General features: G+C 44.0%; 1 protein-coding gene across 1 annotated transcript in view; it reads right to left on the minus strand.

Moving 5' to 3' along the window:
* The window catches only part of PDZD2 (PDZ domain containing 2), a 133,112-nt gene that overhangs the window by 26,895 nt on the left and 86,570 nt on the right, over positions 1-19,647 (minus strand). Inside the window, exons 6-12 of the mRNA XM_035563836.1 lie at positions 8,892-9,003; positions 6,821-6,969; positions 6,179-6,298; positions 3,606-3,720; positions 1,799-1,872; positions 1,414-1,639; positions 403-520 (exon numbers count right to left, since the gene is read on the minus strand). Of these exons, the coding sequence (XP_035419729.1) occupies positions 403-520; positions 1,414-1,639; positions 1,799-1,872; positions 3,606-3,720; positions 6,179-6,298; positions 6,821-6,969; positions 8,892-9,003 (914 nt within the window). The remainder of the gene's footprint in view (positions 1-402; positions 521-1,413; positions 1,640-1,798; positions 1,873-3,605; positions 3,721-6,178; positions 6,299-6,820; positions 6,970-8,891; positions 9,004-19,647) is intronic.

Here is a 19,647-nt window from a genome sequence, read left to right on the forward strand (position 1 = left end):
CATCTACCCCAGCTCCTCTTAAGAGAGTTTCAGGTGACATAGCTTCTAACAGAACTCTGCACATGCCTGGCCAATCTGGGGTCTCTGGTGGATACTCTGATAAAAAGACATAAGGCTGCACTTCTTGCTGCTCCCCTTTCTCAAAGGGTGCTATCAGGCTTGGTTTTCTATATAGAGAATTTTTTAAAACCCCAAAACAAATTTTAATGACCATATTGCTTCTAGCACAAAGAATACTGTTTCTTGAGTATTAAATACAACTTTGGAGTGTCTTTAAATGGTTACTTTTTGGTGAACACTTAAGTATAAATCCTCTCCATGCTACACCAACCAATAGGTGAAAAGGAATTCTCAGTCAATGTTACTGTAAAACCACTCCATCACGTTTTTGCTTTAACTAACCTTAATCTGCCATCCATTTTAGCGACTGATCCTGGGGCCAGGCTGTGAATGTATATCCCCGGAGAACTGTTTTCCAGAGTAAGACAACAGGCACCAATGCCAAGTCCAACCCCTGGCTCTGTGAGAAACAAGAAGTACAAAAGAGAAGTGTTGTTATTCCCCGCACATTGTACTCACGCAGGACACACAAGTGTTTGTGTTCCCACATCCCATCTGGAGACCAAGACTCACGTATTGTTTCAGGGTTGGCCTTAGGTACAGCCAGCCAGGAAGCCAAAACCAGGAGTGGAAATCAGGACTGAAAATATCTGATCCTGCCTGTTTTCTGAGATCCACCTTTGAAAGGACTAGCTCTGCTCCTGGCAAATTTTCAGTGTGCTTTGGGAACCGCCTAGGACTGGAAATGTTGCACAAGGTCTGATCTGGTCTGAGGCACAAAGGACTGGGAGAAGCAATCCAACAAAATTCTCACAATTATTTCAAAAAATGGGAGCACAGAAGACACTGCTAATGGCACTGCTCTCTTTTGTTAAACACCTGCATGGCATCCATCAGCAAAGAGGCATGAAGAAAGGTGAGAAGTTATCTCTGATTCAGTGACTTCCCCAACCACATTCCCCTCTGCTTTCCTTCAGGTAACTGCATTTGTGAAGGAGGAATTACTGGACATCAGCTCTCTCCAAACTTTTAATCCAACCTTTAAAAACATTCCCCAAGCCTTTAAAGCAGGCATGCTTGTCCCACCACAAAGAGCACATGCACTAACTGTCCCTTGTGCAATTATTGATAATGAGACCAGTGCAATTATTGATAATGAGACCAACCCTCATGCAGGAGTCCAAGCAGCTCATCTGGGCAATTCTGAGCACTCTGCAGGGATTTGCCCTATTCAGGGCTGCCCTTTACAAGAAGGGCACAGATATTTGGGCTATTGAGAGACTAACTCACATTTTGCCTGGTATCTCTCAGCCACCTAATTTGTTCTTCCAGCTCACTCCAACAGACCCTCACCTTTATTGAGTGTCACATCCATGACGATCCTGTCCTTTGGGCCGGGGCCTTTGCGGCTGGAGGAGGAACCATCCATCTCATCGGGGCCAGGGACCGGCGTGCCACCGCTGGCACTGGAGCTGGGGGAGCTGGAGCGGCTCAGCAAGGTGGGAGTCGCGCAGGGCGTGAGGCTTGGGCTGCGCAGGCGTGTGCGCACGGTCAGGGTCACCACACCTTTCTTGAGTTGCTAGACAGACACCAGAGAAGCCAGTAAGGTGACATGAAAAGCCAACACCTCCCAGTAAACCTAGATATATATATAGAAAATTGTGGCTAGCAAAAAAAGGTGCTAAAGGTCATTGAATGAAGAGAAGTGTGAACTTCTCTCACACTACGTCCATGCTACCTTAAACCTCTGAATGGCCTCTTGATGGGTCAGCCCTTGTAGAGACTCTCCATTAACTTCTAGGATTTCATCCCCTGGTAATCAGATACAAAAAAAAAAAAAATGTCAGCAGTACACAGACTATAGAGATGTAAAAAAAAAAAACCTGTTTACACATAAGGCAACCCGCTACTATGTGGATTCCAATTAGCTGCTCAGTAAAAAGCTTTCTACTACTCTCAGTTTATTTTCACTTGTCTTAATTCCTTTAGAAGTTAATAATGATGAATTTGTAAAGTAAAGAATGCTCTTCAGTAGAAATCCTTAACTTGGCATTCTCATACTAACAAACCGAAATCATCATAGATTTTTACTGAAGTCTGAAAATAGATGCTCGTAACATTAAGTCCAACGAGACTATAAAATTCCCCTTCTTTTGTGAGCATCAATAAAAGAAATGAGAATCGAAGTGAAAGACTACAGCATGTTACTCCAAAGCCTGTTCAGAAAAAAATGGCCTTGCATACACGTGCAGAAAGCAAACGTGTTCCTCTTACCAAGCACCTGTGGAGAGAGAAGCAAGTAGCTCACACACTGCAATAGCAAATGCCCTTCTCACCCCAATGAACACTTCCCATGATATTTCTACCTGCTTATTACAAGCTTCCAGTTTTGGATCTTACTACTTATACCCAGCTGTGTTGAACCTCTTTCATTTTCGTAAAAGGAGGGCAAAGTGAGCAGGAACCAGATCCACTTTCTGCAATTTTACTTCCATCTGTGCAAAATTAGATGAGGTGATGTCATCAGCCATGTCTACCCCTTCTCTCTCTTTTTTTTTTAGCCCCAGTAAAATATAAAATAAAAATAAAAATAAATTAAAAAGTAGTTTGTGAGCTCTGAATATCCTGCGAAGGCTTGCTGGGTTTATTGGACAGCTGCTACTTATTGGCTTCCCATGGTGAGTTCACAACCCATGCTGCAGGGGCGCGAGCTTCCCTCTGGCAGTGAGTTTGAGAGCTGGCACCAAAAGCAGCCTCAAATACAAGTGTGATGAGATGTAAAAATGGAAGTGATGAGATGAGAAGGATAGAAGTAGCACAGGAACAGCTTTCTGTGGAAGAGAAATTACCCATCCTTTAACAAAGGAGTAATAGACCAACACTCTAAACTTGTGGTCACTTTCTACTTTTAACTGCTTAAGTGTCTGTCTGGCATGGGAGGACTCAGACCAGGGTCCAAACACGCATGGAACAGGCTACATATCCAGCTCATAGATTGAGACTGGAAAAGTAGTAGTAAAACCAGGATATATCTGCTTCTCTAACGAGCTCGGTGATCCTACTGCCAATCCCATCTTTCCTCTTTTCTTTTTCTGGTGATGACTTTTACTTGTTGATTCACATCAAAATCATACCAAGAGGCTCATAAAACACAGGGGCCCATAAAAGATTCCCAGGCACACCGCTCTGTATAACCCCTTCTCAGACCAGTGCCTTTAAGCCAGATGTTGGCTGGATAGATACGCTTCATTGCTGTTGATGACCCTTTGTATCTGAGGAATTAGGGATTAAGGCTTGGGCAAATAAGGTTCACTGAAGGAAAAAATAACTTTATGCTATAGTTTTCCCTTCTCAAAACACAACATAATCAAGTTAACTTTTGTGATAGATCTTCCCCAGGATGGACAAACAGGGTGTGTTACAATCTCCACAGCCTCTTGCTGATGGCCAGGTGCCTAAAGAAAGCTGTACTTGAATTTTTCTGCTGGACTGAAAGAGTATCCCATTCTGGTCCTCTGTATACAGTTGGGTTCTCTCTACTGTACCTTCTTTAAGCCTTCCATCAGCAGCCGCCGCTCCATTTGGGAATATGGTCTTCACAAAAATCCCCATGCGTCCACGAGCAGAATCCTGACCTCCCACAATGCTGAATCCAAGACCCTGCAGAAAAAGGAGAAGTTGCACAGCTGGCACCTTACTCTACCATCACCTGTCTGAGAAAGACTGCCAGTAACGTACAGACATAGGAGATATGAAGACCTAATAGATTCTGATGAATCACACTGCAGTCTTACTCTCTGCTTGCATCTCCTGATTTACATTCATTCTAACAGCAACACACTTCTCAGCCCAAAAAAGTAGCAAAAAAGAAAAAAAATGCTATTTCAAGATCTTTTTTGAACACTGGACCAAAAGTTTTATGTTATCCTATTCCAACTTTAAAAACTGTAACACATTGCTCTTAAATTGACAGACAGTAGATTCCCACCCCTGAGATCTATATCCAAGATTAACCGTAGTTTTCTGCACTGTCACAGATCCTGCTTTTCCTCAGGAAAATAAAGCTTAAGAGCATGACATGAGGTCAGTGCTGTAATGTCAGGAATGTAGCTCAAAGGGGGCTGGCATGGGGGGGCTGTCACGCACATGTACATTTTTAATTATTCTGGAGACATGTACCACAGTGTATTTAAATAAATCTAGATCAATACATTCCCCAGGGCTCCATCTGTTAGCTCTTGCCCCCGTGCTGCCCTGGCTGGCTGTGGGACCGCCTTGTGAAGCTGATCAGAGAACGGATGAGCACAGCAGAACAAACCTCTCCCCCCTCTGCCGAGTTATTTCCCAGCCAAAGCACTTCCTTGATCCATACCCCGGTATTTCTCCTCTTGTCACTGCTGTAGTGGTTACACACTAAAGAGAAAAGTCACCGACCAGGTGGACAGGGGAAGCGTGAACCTTGTTATTCAGTGCTCTGAAGCCAGGGCAGCACCATGGGCAGTGCTGTCCAGCTGAGGGATGCTGTTGGAGCAGGCACTAACCCCATGCTTGCAACCCCATACAGCACACAGCTCTTTCATTTTACTCCATGAATATAAAGTACGCTACTATTGTTACAAGCTTCTAGTAATTTGATAAGATGCTACTGATTTCCCAAAAGGAAGCATCCTATCTCCACCTTGAAACACAAAATAATTCAAGTGAAGGTTTACTGTGCAACTGCCAACTGCAAAGTAACCTGCAGGAAGCACGAGGCTCCTGGCACTCCCTGAACAGACACAGCAGTTCTCCCCATGTCTGCACGGGGTTGATCGGGAGCAATACAGCTGCAAGGTACAGGGTTGCCCACCATCTTGAAGTGCTGTAATTCCCCATCAGAAGAAAAACCCACACAGATCTACCTACAGATGAAAAATCGAGGTCACGCACTTGGCTCCAAGCCATCAACACAGTGACTCTATGGAAATACTTCTGAAGTGCCACATCCACACAAAGATAAAAAGCAAATGATACTATAGAAATCATATGCACTGCTTATTCTAACACAAAAAATTGCTCTAAAGGTGGGTGCAAAGCACCTGAAACAGCAATTATTTGAGGTGGTTCACAATGACTACAGTTTGCTTGCTCTCAATGGCTTTGTAACACCTTGGAGTTAGCTGCAGAAAGGCAGGTGAGGGTGGCTTATCACACAGGGAGAGATAAGCTAATTCTTATGAAAAAAATGGGGTCAAAAAAGAAAGAAGTAAAAAAATCACAAATACGTGCTTGGGAAGAACTCTTTAAAGATCTGAAGCTCCCAAAAGAGGGAGACTTACAACAACTGTAAGTCAATCTAACCAGAGAAGTCACTGTTTCCAATTCTTTGTTAAACTTGAAGCACAACAAAGGATTTGTTTTGTACTTGAGCTTGAAAGTCAAAACAAGGCTTTTAAGTCCAAAACACATCCATCTGATGAATTTAAACAGTATTTCAGAAAAAAATGCATATTTTTAGCATATTTAAGTGAGAGCTCCAACACTAGCATGGTCTAGGTTAGGGAAAACAATACACACTGAGTTTAATACCTTTTTATTCCCTTAGCATTCAGCTGGTATCTAGGAATTGTGCTAACACATTACTGGGGAGTGAAAAGAGGACTCTGTGACCCAAAGAATGAAGTGCTCTCAGATAAACAATCAACCAGGAACCTATCTTTGGGTTTAATGCTTAATTTACAGTGATTTTTTAAATGTATCCAGGCTCCAGAGATAAAATATGCTTGTCCATAAATATGCATGCAAACAGGTACTCTTCTGTAGCTGCCCCAACTTTGCATATACATACATATTTATAGATCCATTATTAATATTTGATATCTCAGTAATGACCAGACGCACCAAATCAGAATGAAAGCCACCCCATGTCAAGTGTGTGACAGGAACATTGTTTGCTCTGCATTTCACAGGTGTGACTTTGGCATTTACATTTGAAAATGAGTTTTGTTTATTGTTATTGTGCTACCTTTGAGAGCAAAAACCAGTCTCACACAGCTGCTGGAAGTCCTGGGGGTTGGAGATGCCTTTAAAATGCCATCTCTTGCTACACGTGAGAAACCAGACATGTAGAAATGCTCACCTTGCCTTGCCCTTTCATCAGGACAATGTTGGAGATGATGGACGGCTGGGTCAGTCTCCATGGAGATTCCACCTGGGCGGCACTGAAGGAACGGGTGGATTTCTTCACGATGTGGTAGTCCTAGTAAACAGCAGCAAACAAGGGAAGTCAGTCGCTCTGATTGCTTGGCACAGGCACTGGGATGTCATACTGGGAAAATTGTGTCAGGGAGGAGACAGCCGGGGGGGGGGGCGGATCTTAACAGATATATTCAGATGAGCACTCAGGGGATGAAATCCTAGCTTGTTACAGTCAGATTGAACCCTGCCGTAATTTTCCCACATTTCACAGAGTAGCATCATTTTGTAATATACCAGTCACAATTTAATTAAAAAGATTAAGGAGAGCTTCATGATATACTAAAGTCCTTATCTGCTAAAAACAACTAAAAAATGCCTACATCATCAAGTCATTTAAATAAAGAGATGGGTTTTTAAGTGCTCAGATCTCTAGAGCTCATGGTATCAGCTTTAGGGCCTGAACACAGCACCCCTCTTCACCATCCTCAGAGGAAAGAAGTTCTCCGTAGGTGGCCAATGCATCCCAGTTTGGCATGGCGCGGTCTGAGGGACATGCAGTGCTCATACCCAGGTTTGCACCCACCTGCCTGGCTCCTGCTGACTCCAGCTGCTGCGGCAGAGAGTGCTTTCTCCCGCCCCGGGAGTATTTCACTGCTATCTCATAGCTCGATTCACCATTTTCCACCATCAGCTCATCATCTTCCCCCACAGATTCTAAGCGGGATCCGGCACCTAGGAAAAACCACGGAAAGGCATCTCAAACCTCTCAGAGCCGCTTCATCATCTTGGCAGCGCACAATAATCACCTCCTGCAAACCCCAGACTAACAATGCCTAAAAACATTGCTTCACTGTACCCAACAGAGCACTTACAAGCTAGGTTTGATCATGCTCAACTGAAAACTTTTCTGCTGTCACAGCTTTTGCATGATATTTCAGTGATGCTGAACTCCTCAGCACTGTCACTCTTGGTAGTAAGGAAAAGCAGATAATTGAGCCAGTAGCTCAGGGACAGAAAAGAAATTCAGCTGTTCTCACCCAATAGCACTTGCCAGTGCAGTAAGCTCTCAAGCTGCATTTATTTAAAATTAAAAGACCTGACACTGTGGCCGTATTCATTTCTGGAGGTGTCATGTCACTTTGAGGGAAATTTTTCTGGAAAGGAAGAAAGGAAAAAAGTGCCAAATAAATGCTGTTTCCTTTCCTTCTGTCTGTGATCCTAGTTATCTTCAAGAGGAGAAAAGTGCAGAGTTCACATTAGAAACACAATGACTCATCCTGCAGGATACCCTGCAGTCAGCCGCAGAGTGCCCTGCTCCCTGCACCAGGGCTCCTCCAATTCTCATTTTCTCTGAGGTCCCCACAGGATCCAGTCCCAGCATTTCCTGCACTTTTATCCCTGAAATTCCCCCACCATGCAGGAAAGCACAATTAACCCCTATTTTACAGATGAATCCCAAAACAGACAAAATTCACACAAGCTGGGTTTTGCCTAAGTTTTGAGATTACTTTAAACCAATGCAAGCTGGAGCTGCCACAGAAAGGGTAAGCTCTGCTTCACTACCCTATCCTTATATTGGATGCAGGGCTCATAAGCCATGTGCTGAGGGAAATCCATTGCACATTTGCCCAGATAAGCCCCAAATCTGTTCTCTGCCACTTCCTCCTGTCTAGGATGCTGTGCAAGCACCAGCACTAGGGAGGGAGCAAGCACACAGCCAGGGACACCTGCTTGTTTTCACCCAGCATTAAAGGAATTTTACCACCGTATCCATAGGCAGGATTTGCACCTGCCTCTCAGAGTGCCATTTAAACCCACTCCCTGCTTTGGGGTGTGAAGTTACTGCTGGTTTTAAAGCTCCCTTTCCACGGGTTTGCAGAATGATGTTGCCGCACACATCCAGGAAGGCTACCATGGCATGTCCCAGCATCTTGGCACTTCTTGCACTCTCAGCCCTCCAGATACCGAAAACTAACCCTTTCCCATAACCTCCCCCTCTATTCTTCTAGGAGAAGTTGTATTTCTGTGTTGTTTTTTTTTCCCATCTCTGAACACAGCTTCCCTTCTCATGCTGCATCCCAGGATGGGAACCAGGAAAGAGGATGTTCGTGGCTGGATCCAGTGAGCCACCAGCACACAGCCACAGGGACTGCAGGCAGGGCAGCTGCATGGAGGATGCTAAAAACACCTGAGTAAATGGAAATTGAGGTGAACATTCGAGGGACGGACCCTCAGAGTGTATTAGGGATGAGAATTTTGTTGAGCTCTGCTCACAGATTACTGCTAAGACTTGGGCACAGCGCAGTAGACAAGGGTAAGAGTATTTGCTATAACGGGTATGTTGAAAGACCTCCCTCATTACAGCCCATTAAGTTAAAGTATACTGAAATAGGGAACGCAAATGATTAAGAAAAAATGAGAAGGGAAAAGAAACTACACAAAAAGAAGTTTCCAAAATTTTGCTTTATCTTTCTGTCAATACTATAGTTCAACTCAGGAGGCTGAATGCAAATGTCTTACAGCTGGAATTTTCCTTCCAAATTAAACCAATGCAATGTCCAAAGAAAAGAAAACCTACCTCACTTTTAGAGAGCTAAAAGAAATACTCATCAGAAAAACTTTACTACCGCTATCTTTTATCAACCCAGATTTACCTTGGGATCGACTTCTGTATTTCAGTATGCCACTTCCCAGAGTCGGACTCTGGTTGTTTCCTTTGGACACTTCTGCAGAAGCTGGATCTTGAGACTTCTCAGTTTCCATCACCTAAAAAATTAAAAAAATCTGATATAGTTGTGAACCAGTGAAGCTGATGGAATTCCTCTAGTTGTTACTAAGGGACAGAAAATTCCACTGCACATCATCTTAATTTTTCACAAAGATGTCATTGTATTAAGCCAACACGTGTTTCTATGAATAATTTTCAGTAATGCCTTTGGACGTTATGGGATATTTTTACAGATGGATATGCCTAGAGCTTGGCATGACTGGGCATCTTCTGCAGGGCACCACACCAATGCCTCCACTGCACCTCCAGCACCCACACCAGCTCATTCGGGTGCTTCCACCACGCACTTTAACATTTTATGATAGCTTTTATTGCAATTTATTCAGCTCAGCAAGCTTCCAGAGACATCAAATGTTTACAGAGACAGCCAGTTTAAAAAAGCATTGTTTTATTGCTAGTGACCACAGCTGAATGCCAACACGTAATGGATAAAAAGCTGATTTAACAGGTTATGAGGACTGCACAGCCAAGCACGCAGCAGCTTTGGATTGCTCAGCTAAAATTTACTCAGTCCACATATCATGGAGCCCCCAGTGGCTCCTTTCTCCACTACTGGCTTCCTTTATCGAGCTGCAGTAATCAAGTTTTTCCCAGTGGTGCTGCTGCACAGCGATCCTTGGCACACACCCTGTGCACACACTAATTCCTCCACATTTTCACCCCATTACCCACTGCACAATTTTAGACAGCTCATGGCAAGGACGGTAAGTTTTCCGATACAACCACTTATCAGTCACATTATATTTTCAATGTGCTATATTAACTGCTGCAAGTCAGTTTAAAAAAAAATCCCTTCAAATCACCAAACACTCATACGGTTGAAATAATTTCTACTTCCACTATTAAAGCTTAATAACGGCATGATTTTCCTCAGACCCTCCCTCCCATTACTCCATCCCTCTTCTCTCAAAACCGAAAAACCCACAAAGCTTGTCTTTTGCAGAGTCTAGACCTTGTGATTACCATTCAAAGGGTAACAACCTCAGGAAAGGATACAATTGGCAGATAAAGCTGAAGTGGAAACTGCTATTGGACTTTGGCTTTTTATTCCTCTCCCTTCAACATTAACAGCTACACTTAGCTTCCACATCCCAGCCAGTTCTTTTTGATTTTTCAAGGCATTACAACAGCAGCCTCAGAGTCTGCTTCTGGTATCAAATGCTTTACAACTCATGAGCTCCACATAACAGGATTTACCTGAAGAAAATAACTGCATTCATATAACTGGTGCTTATAATTTGGCCATCCTGGTGAGGGATTCATTCCAGAAAACATGTAAAAATAAATAAGTAAATAAAATCCAAAAGACCTAAACCGTCAGTGCCTAGACCACAGCTGAGGTATCAGAACCTATCCATATGATTCCCTTGAGAACATACCCAAAATACAGCAAGACCATTTAGAAGTGAGCCAGGACTTCATGATTCACACGAAGTTATGCTGCAATTTACCATAGTAATGAAAATACCCTTTTACAATGAGAATGCCTCGTGTAGAAAGGAAGAAAGCATTTGCTTTGAATTCATCACTGCTGCAGCCCATTTCTGTCCTGAGCCAGCTCTCAGCAGTGACCCATTGGTACATTCTGTGTTCCTACCACACAGGGTTTTACTTAGTTTGAGGCTTTCTGCTTTTGTTTTGACTATTTGCGTTCTGCAACTCCACAAGTTTCCATCTAGTGTGGTGAGAGGAAGGACAGCAGACAGTTGCTGCCACCTCAAACACCCCAACCCCGTGCAGTCCTGGAGGCTGTGAGCCTGCAAACACCCACGCTGCACATAGGGTCTGCGTGCAGACACGCACATGTGGACACCAACACCAGGAAAAGCCTCAAGACATTCTCCGTGGCTTCCTGAAATTGAGTTTTATCCAACTTGGCTTCAGACTACGATAAGTCTGAAACATCTAAATTACCTATGCCTCTGTTTATTTCTTATTTTAGCAGAAATACTTTTCTGACATGGATTGTAAACATTTAGGGGAAGACATTCTAGCATTCGCAATGAGGTAGATACTCTTTAAGTTGTTGAGGTTGTCTAATAAACCACCAAGAGTTTTACCCTGCTCAAAAAACACTCAGAAATCCATTCCACAAAGCTTGCGAGAACTCCCAGCAGTTGTGTGCTTGTAATCTTTGGCTCTGTTGTAACTCCAACAAGAAAACCCCAGCTCCACCTTATCCCCCTGGCCACACGTGAACATATCACTTTTCTGTCTCAAGGCGGCCGCCAGGATTGTGACCATGCCATTTTAATTTTCATTGCTTTCAAGAAAACAGAGCTTACTATTTCAGTTCTGCACGCCTCTTATTAAGCTAAACCCATAAATCCTGCCCGATTGCTGTCTCGGCGCTGAGGACAAGGGGAGCTTTAACACACGTGGTTGTTTGAACAGATTTGAGGGAGATCTAAAAATAGAGCCCATTCTGCCAGTTCATTAAGTAACTCCGGGATCAAGCGATGGTGACATCTCAATTGATTTCAAAGGAAACAGTGCTATCACGAACACACGGTCCTGGCACTAAACCAGGATGAACAACTACCCCCAGAGCCCTTGCTCAGGCAAAACTCCAGCGCAACCAGGCCCTTAATTAGGCAAGATGAGGAGCAGGATTATAAGAGTCTGCATTGTTTAACCACAAACAGCTTGACAATCATCACCGATTTACAAAAACAAGGCAGGACACATGGGATGATACAATTTAATAAGCAAACTGCTTTGCTGCTGCCGAGCTCCTCAGCTGCTAGCTTCCCCACCAGCAAGTCCATCCGACCCCCGGGGCAGAGCCAAAGACAGACGAGTTCAACGCGACTGTTAGCATGCGAAACAGCAAGAATTAGACTCTGGCCATATGCAGCATGCCAAATTCAGCCATACCTTTGCTGGCAAAGGGTCAGACCAACTCTAGCCCACTGCTTTAAAACAGCAAAACAGCACCGCGTTAGAGGAGCGGCTGTGCCACTGCACACAGCAGCTCTGCAGGGCATAATTCCCCATCTGGTCCTGACGCAGCCAAGGCAGATTTTTCTTCAGCACCACAACCCCAAACTTATTTCATCATGAAACACCCCAGCGCTCCTGTCCATAGGGCAGCCAGCACGATGACGGCAGTGGAGGTGGGACTGCCTCCATCCAAAAGCAGCCAGCACCAGCACAGAAAGCTGCAAAATGCCCGCTGTGAACCTGCCTTCACCTGGCCCCTGCAGAAAGTCCTGATAGTCCCTCGAGACCAGCAGATACCCCAAAGGCTCTAACCTTTCCAAAAAGTTTGTGAGATTTTCTTTGAAGATGTGTTACAATTCTAGATGTTCCAGTTATTTGTGCAATTATTCACCACTTTGTGGGGCACAGCGTGCTTTAAGCCTTAAATGTGTCGTCTGGTGTGCAGAGAGCTCCACAGGCCCCTTCACCTTGCATGGAAAGAAAAATATCTTCACTTTTAAATTAGCTCTTTTTCAATTTAATTGAATCCATCTCTCAGATAAATTACAAAGTGCAGCACTATAATTTACTGGAATTAGCACTGCGAACAATGCAGAGGACGCAGATTTTCTCATCTCGGCCAGCACCGAGTTTCCCGTTGCTTACTGCTCTGATTCCACGGCATGCACAAAGCTTCCCGTCTGCTGGAAGGACTGGGACAAACTGTGTTCAGGGCTGCATCACCCAGGGGCAGCCTCCCAAAACTCAGCACCTTGGCAAGTGCCCAATGGCAGAGTAAGAGGCATGCTTGCCTCAGTAAAGAGGCTCACCGGGACAAACTAAACATAGATTTAATTGCTTCTGGAGCAAGCTAGAGTGGTCCTTTCTTTCAAAGGGCATTGCTGATCTGCTCTGGCATGGCATGAACCCAGAGATCCAACACAGCCAGGGATGGAGGACAAGAGGAGGAACATCACCTCCACATCACTGCTATTTAGAGCCTTGCATCTCAGAAAAACATGGTGCCCTGCTTTCTCACCCTCTGTATTTGCCGAGGCAGGCTCCACCAGCAAGACCCCACAGCCCCATCCTCAGGCTACGTTTTGCTCCACCGGTGCAACAAAGCAGCAGCTGCCATCCCCAGCAGCACTTCTGGGAAGGACCCGTGTGGGTACATTGGGCACAGCCAGGGCTTCCTCCTGCCTGAGGGAAGGGGAAAGGAATCGAGGACTCCATTACCTAATTATAAAACAAGAGTTGGAAACCTCCCGCTTCATGTGCTGCAAGGAGATCAGGAAGTCTGATAAAGATTCAAGAATTGGAGCTGCCCTATTTTCTGAATAGGTGGAAATGCTAAATAAACAGAACAAAAGCCTTTAAAGTGGTCTCTAAGAATGCCTGGTCTATCACTCTAACAAATCCCTGCATTCAAAAGCCAGCCAAAGCCTTTGCTATAATGCAGTAGTTGCTAGAAAGGGCATTACTGTCAGCTTCAGTAAGTACAAAACCCCAATGGTTATTTTTATCGCTCTTTACCAAGTCTATGAAGATGTCACACACAAGCTTGCACGTGAAACACAAGCTGGCACTCAGCCAGCAGCAATACCTGCCCGCACACCCTCAGCAAATAGAAGAGAAACACACTATGGAAGAGCTGAGCTGCTTTTATCTCCCAGAGTGCTCAATTTATTTTGTTCGAGACACCCCAAAACTGACCTCAATGAGTTTGATACCAGGAGACCAACACGCTGACCACGGCCCAGAGGATGCTGGCAGGCCACGGGTTCTCGATATAAATGGATCCCTACCGCGCTAGCTCCAAAGACTCCCTGGTGCAATGTTGTATTTATGGCCAGGGCTGCTGTTAAGTAAAGGACACTCCATTTTCAGGTTTCCAAACAGCTGTTAAAATTAGCACTCAAGTTCTGAAAAGACAAAACTTTTAAAATGTCCTTTTAGATAGAAAGAAATGCAGGAAATGGCTAATGCAGCTAAGTTCCCCAAGAAACAGATATCACAGGCAACACATGCCTTGAAAATAGTAAGATGCTCCCAGCTAAATCATTCCTAATCCTTTTTGGACCAGATTACTGTTCTGCTGCAATATATTATGATTTTCACTATAAACATCTTCTAAGCTGAAGGAAATCAAATTCATACACTTCTGAGATGGTGCGCAAATGGATCACTGCTGTTTTCTTTTTTATGCTTTATCCCTTTTTTCCCCCCCAACATCAAAAAGGATGACATGTTTGCATGCAGTATATTCCTTGCCCACGAGATGTCTCCAAGTGCTGCACAGAGGTCCCAGAAGATTGGTCCTGGTAAATAGAGGAGACAAACATGGAACTCAAGCTGTGTGAACACCAGTCCTGCTCCTCTGTTATTTTCTTTAATAAATGCTCAGCTCGTGGCTTAGCACAAATCCAGAGACTATACATCATGGCAAACAACAAGCTGCTGCTTTTTTTTTTTTTTTAATGACAACCTTTTTACTCACAGTGAGGGACAAAGCAAGCAATAAACAATCCTCAAAATAAATAACTCTCCTGAGAATGAAGCAAGACCTCCCTAATACCAAAGTCAACCCACAGCTGCAGAGAGCATTCCCATGACACAGCTGGTGGAGAGCTTTGGATTTCAGCTCTAAAACCACAGTTTATATCATCCTAAGTACATGAGAGGATACGGAATACATAAGCATTAAGCGTCTTTCATACCTGAATCGAGGATCTGAAGCCTCATATGTTACACAGGCTGCATTTATTCAGGCACAGCACATCTAGAATACGTTTTAACAGAACCCAGACAAGACTGGACCATGTATGTGCTCAATAATTTGCAGATAAACAGACTGCTGATGCAATGGCACGACATTCACGCTAACTCTCAAATCCTAGAGCCTTTATCGTCTTTCTGTTAATGTATGTGAACTGCGTGGCTGTGACAGCATCTCTCTTGTCCCAGTGCCATGAGGGGGTTATTTTTAGCTTGTTAAAGGCAGTTCATCTCCTTCAAAACTGGGCAGTTATCCAAACAGCCAAAGAAGAGACAGGCTGCACTGTATCTGTTGCTTTATGGGAAAAACCCTCATTCACAAAAACAAAGAGCAAGTAGAACCACTACTGTAGATAAACTTGCGTTTCTGTTATGCTGCTGACTTGGCTTTCAAACATGTCACATGGAAGAGCAAAAACTACAACTCCGGATATTGTCTACACTGGTATTTACGGTCAAGTCAAAAAGGCTATCTCCCACCAGCCCAACCATCAGTAGATATTTCATATTTTGTATGAAATAGCCTGCATCAAGTCTACAGGGGACCCTTCAGAGCACTGTCCTCTGGGTAAAACAGCTTTCTCTGGGCTTGCCTTTAACACGAAGGCTAAAAAAGAAGCCCAGAAGAGCTGGAACCAAGGAAGTCCATGAAGAATGTACTCACATTAACATTTGCATTGTGGATTAATTTCAGAACCTGTACAAAACAGTAATTCAATGACACTGCCGCCATGGGCCTTCCACCACTCTTCTTCCTCCCTGGGCTCACAAAACTCAAGCCCACATCTTCACCAAGCCCTTGCCTGTGCCACCACCATCAGCCCATCAGGGTTATTGAACACCACCGTGGCAATAAGATGAATTGCAGCCATTTATTTTAATGTGATATGGCTTCTGGAAGCAACACAACTGCTTACACACAAGAGCAACAACCACATTAGGCAAACAAAGAGTTGGTCTCAAACATTTTGTCATTTTCTCCCACCCAAATTCCCATCTACATTTACTCAGAAAGCTTCCATTTCACCAGCCCTCTGGAGTCACCACAGGACCCAGAGCATCTATTCAGCTGTTCTGAAGGGCACCACACAGGCGCAGACCCCTGGACATGCTGGACAAGGCTGTACCCCACTCTCACTCACTTCTCTTCAAAATGCCACAGATTTGGCACAAGGAAGGTGTTGCAAATGTTTCCAGCCCTCACCACGAGGAGCTACTGAGCCCTTCCCAAGGACAAGGCTGGCCACAACAGAGCCTCACATCAGGCTCTTCTTCATCTTCATCCACCCCAGTCAAAACATTTCAGTGCAAAAGGGGATTTCTGGTGGCAAAAGCTGTTTCTCGCTTCTCCAGCCATGCAGTCCTGTTCGAGGGGTGAGTCATGTCTCAGCCGCCTCTTTCGAGACTGCGGTGCCCTAATGGGAATGAACACTCAAGTCTTCTTAGTAATGAGGGTCCCTCCCCGCGCTCTGCACACATTTAATTGTTGAGTTATGCTTCCTGTTCCTTTTCAATGTTAATGCTTTCTCTGAAATTCTCTCCCAGTGTTTCCAGAAGAACTTTTGACCCCAAGAGTGTTTTTAAACTTATGGCATTGTTATCCTCTTCCTTATTATGCTTGCATGGCTAGAGGTAATTACATACGGATTCCCTGGTAAGACAGAAAAGCTTGCAACAGAAAATAACTAACCTGCCCTACGGCTCAGATAATTAATAAAAATAGGGAGGGGGTTGGTGGTAAACAAATGCATTTCTGCATATTCACAAAGCAGGTCGTTGCTGCATGCCTTGCAAAAAAAAATATAAATGAGTTTTGGCAAGGGGTAAGGAAACCCAGCTTCTGCAAGAGACCTTTAACCAGAGACATTCTGTTTCTGTCACTTGTGGGAGCACCAAAACCTTGGTGGGTCATGGCCGTCTCCACATGCAACATGCCCACAGCTTGCATGAAGGCCCCCAGCACCACAAGCAGCAGCTGCCCAGGGAAGAGGCCCAGATTAAGCAAAGCCCAGAGGAGCAGTCCCCAGCCTTCCCTCCCCGCCTCCAGCAACTGGAGATCCAAACCTCCTGAGGCAGATGCCCTCATCTTGTGTTTAATAACTTTGGAATTTCTCATCCAGCCCATTAATATGGAGCTGTTCGCTGAAGTAGAACACTTCAAAAAGAAAATAGTCAGATCATCCCATATTGAACAACACTGCACCACCAGAAACAAAGGCTAAAAGCTTTTGAAGCAGCAAAGAATGGTATGTGCCTCCGTCAAGGGACCCGAAATGCCCCAGATTCATCAGACACTTTGCAAATTCTTGGCAGATCTGCTTTCTGTTCAGAGCTCATTTCCCAGGTTGCTCTGCCATGCAGCAGTACAGTGACAAATAGATTCAATTTCAAGCAACAGAAATGCTAGGAAAAAATGAATTAGAATTAAAAAAAAATTGTCAGAGGTAAATATTACCCTATCATCCTATTTCACTTGGACATAAATAATGACATTTTAAAATAGCAGTGTCAATTGCACGAGGTAAAATATGGATTTAGGGTGAGAGTTTAAAACCCCCGAAGTGACTTAGGACAATTTAACACAACATGATTCTGTGGCCCAGTATTTTGTATCTGAAGTTAAGAAACATTTTGGCCAAACTAGCTCTGAAAGAAATGTACTTTAAGGATATTAATATAATCCCTTTTCTGCCTGGCAGCACAAGTTTTATTAAAGTTACAACTTTAAGGGATGTTTCACGTTAAACAGGGCTTTACATAACCAGACTTAAAACAGACCTCCAATTAAATTGTATTATGAATTTTTTATTAATGAAACACAACAAACGGACTTTCAAGTAAGCCTTACGAGTGCAATTTCTCCTGGATTACAGTTTTCAAGTGTCACAAAACTTTTCTGCTGTGTCCTGAGGAAGCTGAATAGCTCAGATTATATTTCCCTGGCTGAACTGGAGCTGAACTTAAGGCTTTAGAGAACTTACTCACAGAGAGAATATTGAACATCCATCACCTACAGAAGAGACATTTTCCCCCCTTAATTTTCATGGAATCACAGAATAAATTGGGTTGGAAGGTACCTCTGGGGACCCTGATTCTGTCACCTCAAAGCAGAGACAACTTACATCAAGATGCCCTGTGTCCAGTCCAGTTGAGTTCTGAATATTTACAAGGATGAAGGTTTGAAAATGTAAACCCAAGTGATTATTTTTTCTGTCCAGCAATGTCCCTTTGAATTCAAACACAACATTAGAAACCTCACCAGGCACGTGGGAGCTGCACCGTGGTCTCCCTCCCTCCTCAGGTGGGCTTTGCAGCGCTCTCAGAGGTAATACTGATCCATCCCAGAGGTAATATTGATCTGTCTGTGCTCAAGTGTTATGCGTAGGTCATCTTACAAACGGTCAGGTGCTGACACACTAACAGTAAGTCTGTCAGGAGTGTAAGTTATGGTTCTGAATACACAACTATACTTACAACAAAGTTAATGAAAGAACACTTTAGGCAACACTAAGAACTCCCCAGACAGTTCGTCCTGAATGTTTTGTAGTATCTTCTCCACTTAGACTCTAGAATTAGACATACTTTGTGTTAGTCAGAAATACGCAGACTTGTTACTGTACCAAAACCTCCCACGGTAACTGAAGTCTAAACTAATGAGAGGCAACTGCCCCCTGAGCTTTGCAAGTCCACAACACTGGATGCACACAGGCAGTTGTGAAGTTTGCCTTGTCTTCTCAGCCTTTCACACAGCAGCAACAAGGAGGGAAGTGGAGTCACACTCTTCACTTTGCAGAAGTGGAGTCAGGCTCTGGGACTTCAAAGAGGAACAGTGAAACCTCAATTGACAATAAATCCCTCTGAATTACTTTTTTTTTTTTTCTTTACCTGACTACCCAGCACCTGACAGCACCCCCTTAAGTCTCTGCAAAACTCTGCACAGTAAAAAGAAAATTTAATCTCTCATCAGAGGTGAGAAACTGGTCATGATAAAGTCAACTCCTGTCCAGAGCTGGGCTGAGAATTGGTTTCAAATCTAAGAGGTCTGATGCTTAAACTGAGACCTCAGTCTTAGTGACATGGTCCAGACCTTCAGTACCATTCCCCCCCCCCCCCCCCCAAGATGTCTAAAACAAGTACATTTATACTGATAAAAAATGGTCCAGCTTAGTTCCTGCTTTAATCACCAGCAACAGTCTCATCTCTTATCTATGGTAAGAATACAGGGAGTACACGAGAGCAAGAGAAGACATGTGATTACCATCAAGGGAGTGGGAGCAGCAAAGAACAGTAATTTCCAGAGCAGTTTTGCAGTTACATATACACACACATACATACGTACATATATATACACACACAGTATGTATAATCATATAGATATGTTTTGTGGTTTTTCTTTTTAAATCATATGATGCCTCATGTCCATGCTGACCTTCAAACCAGCTTCAAAGCCTTGCTGTGAAAAATTCTCCCCATCTCGCCAGACAAAGAATAACCATGTGTGAAGTTTATCTTTTCAATACGTTTACCTTCTCCTGCCCTGCCCAGTGGCACACAGGATTTGCATGGCCCAGCCCAGCTGTCCCAGCTTGCTGCTCTGAGCTGATGCGGATGGATCAGGCTGCAGGTAGATCCCAGGGGTCTGCGCTGCATGGACTGCCCACCCCGAGCTGCAGAGCCCTGTCTGTGCTCCCGAGGCTGACACAGCAATTACATGGGGAATGCAAAGACTTCCACACTTGGGATTAGAAGAGAATAGATTTCAGGTGTAGCTCAACTGAAAAAAGAAGAGGTCCTGAGAGCCACCAAAAACTTAGCATGCCTACATCCCTCTGAATTACACTCCCTTCAATTAAAAAAAAAAAAAAATCTTCCTGCCATTCTTCTAACATGTTTATTGTACTCAGATTTCTGTGATTTTCCCT

Source organism: Cygnus atratus, chromosome Z (assembly GCF_013377495.2).
Source record: "Cygnus atratus isolate AKBS03 ecotype Queensland, Australia chromosome Z, CAtr_DNAZoo_HiC_assembly, whole genome shotgun sequence".
NCBI lineage: Eukaryota > Metazoa > Chordata > Aves > Anseriformes > Anatidae > Cygnus > Cygnus atratus.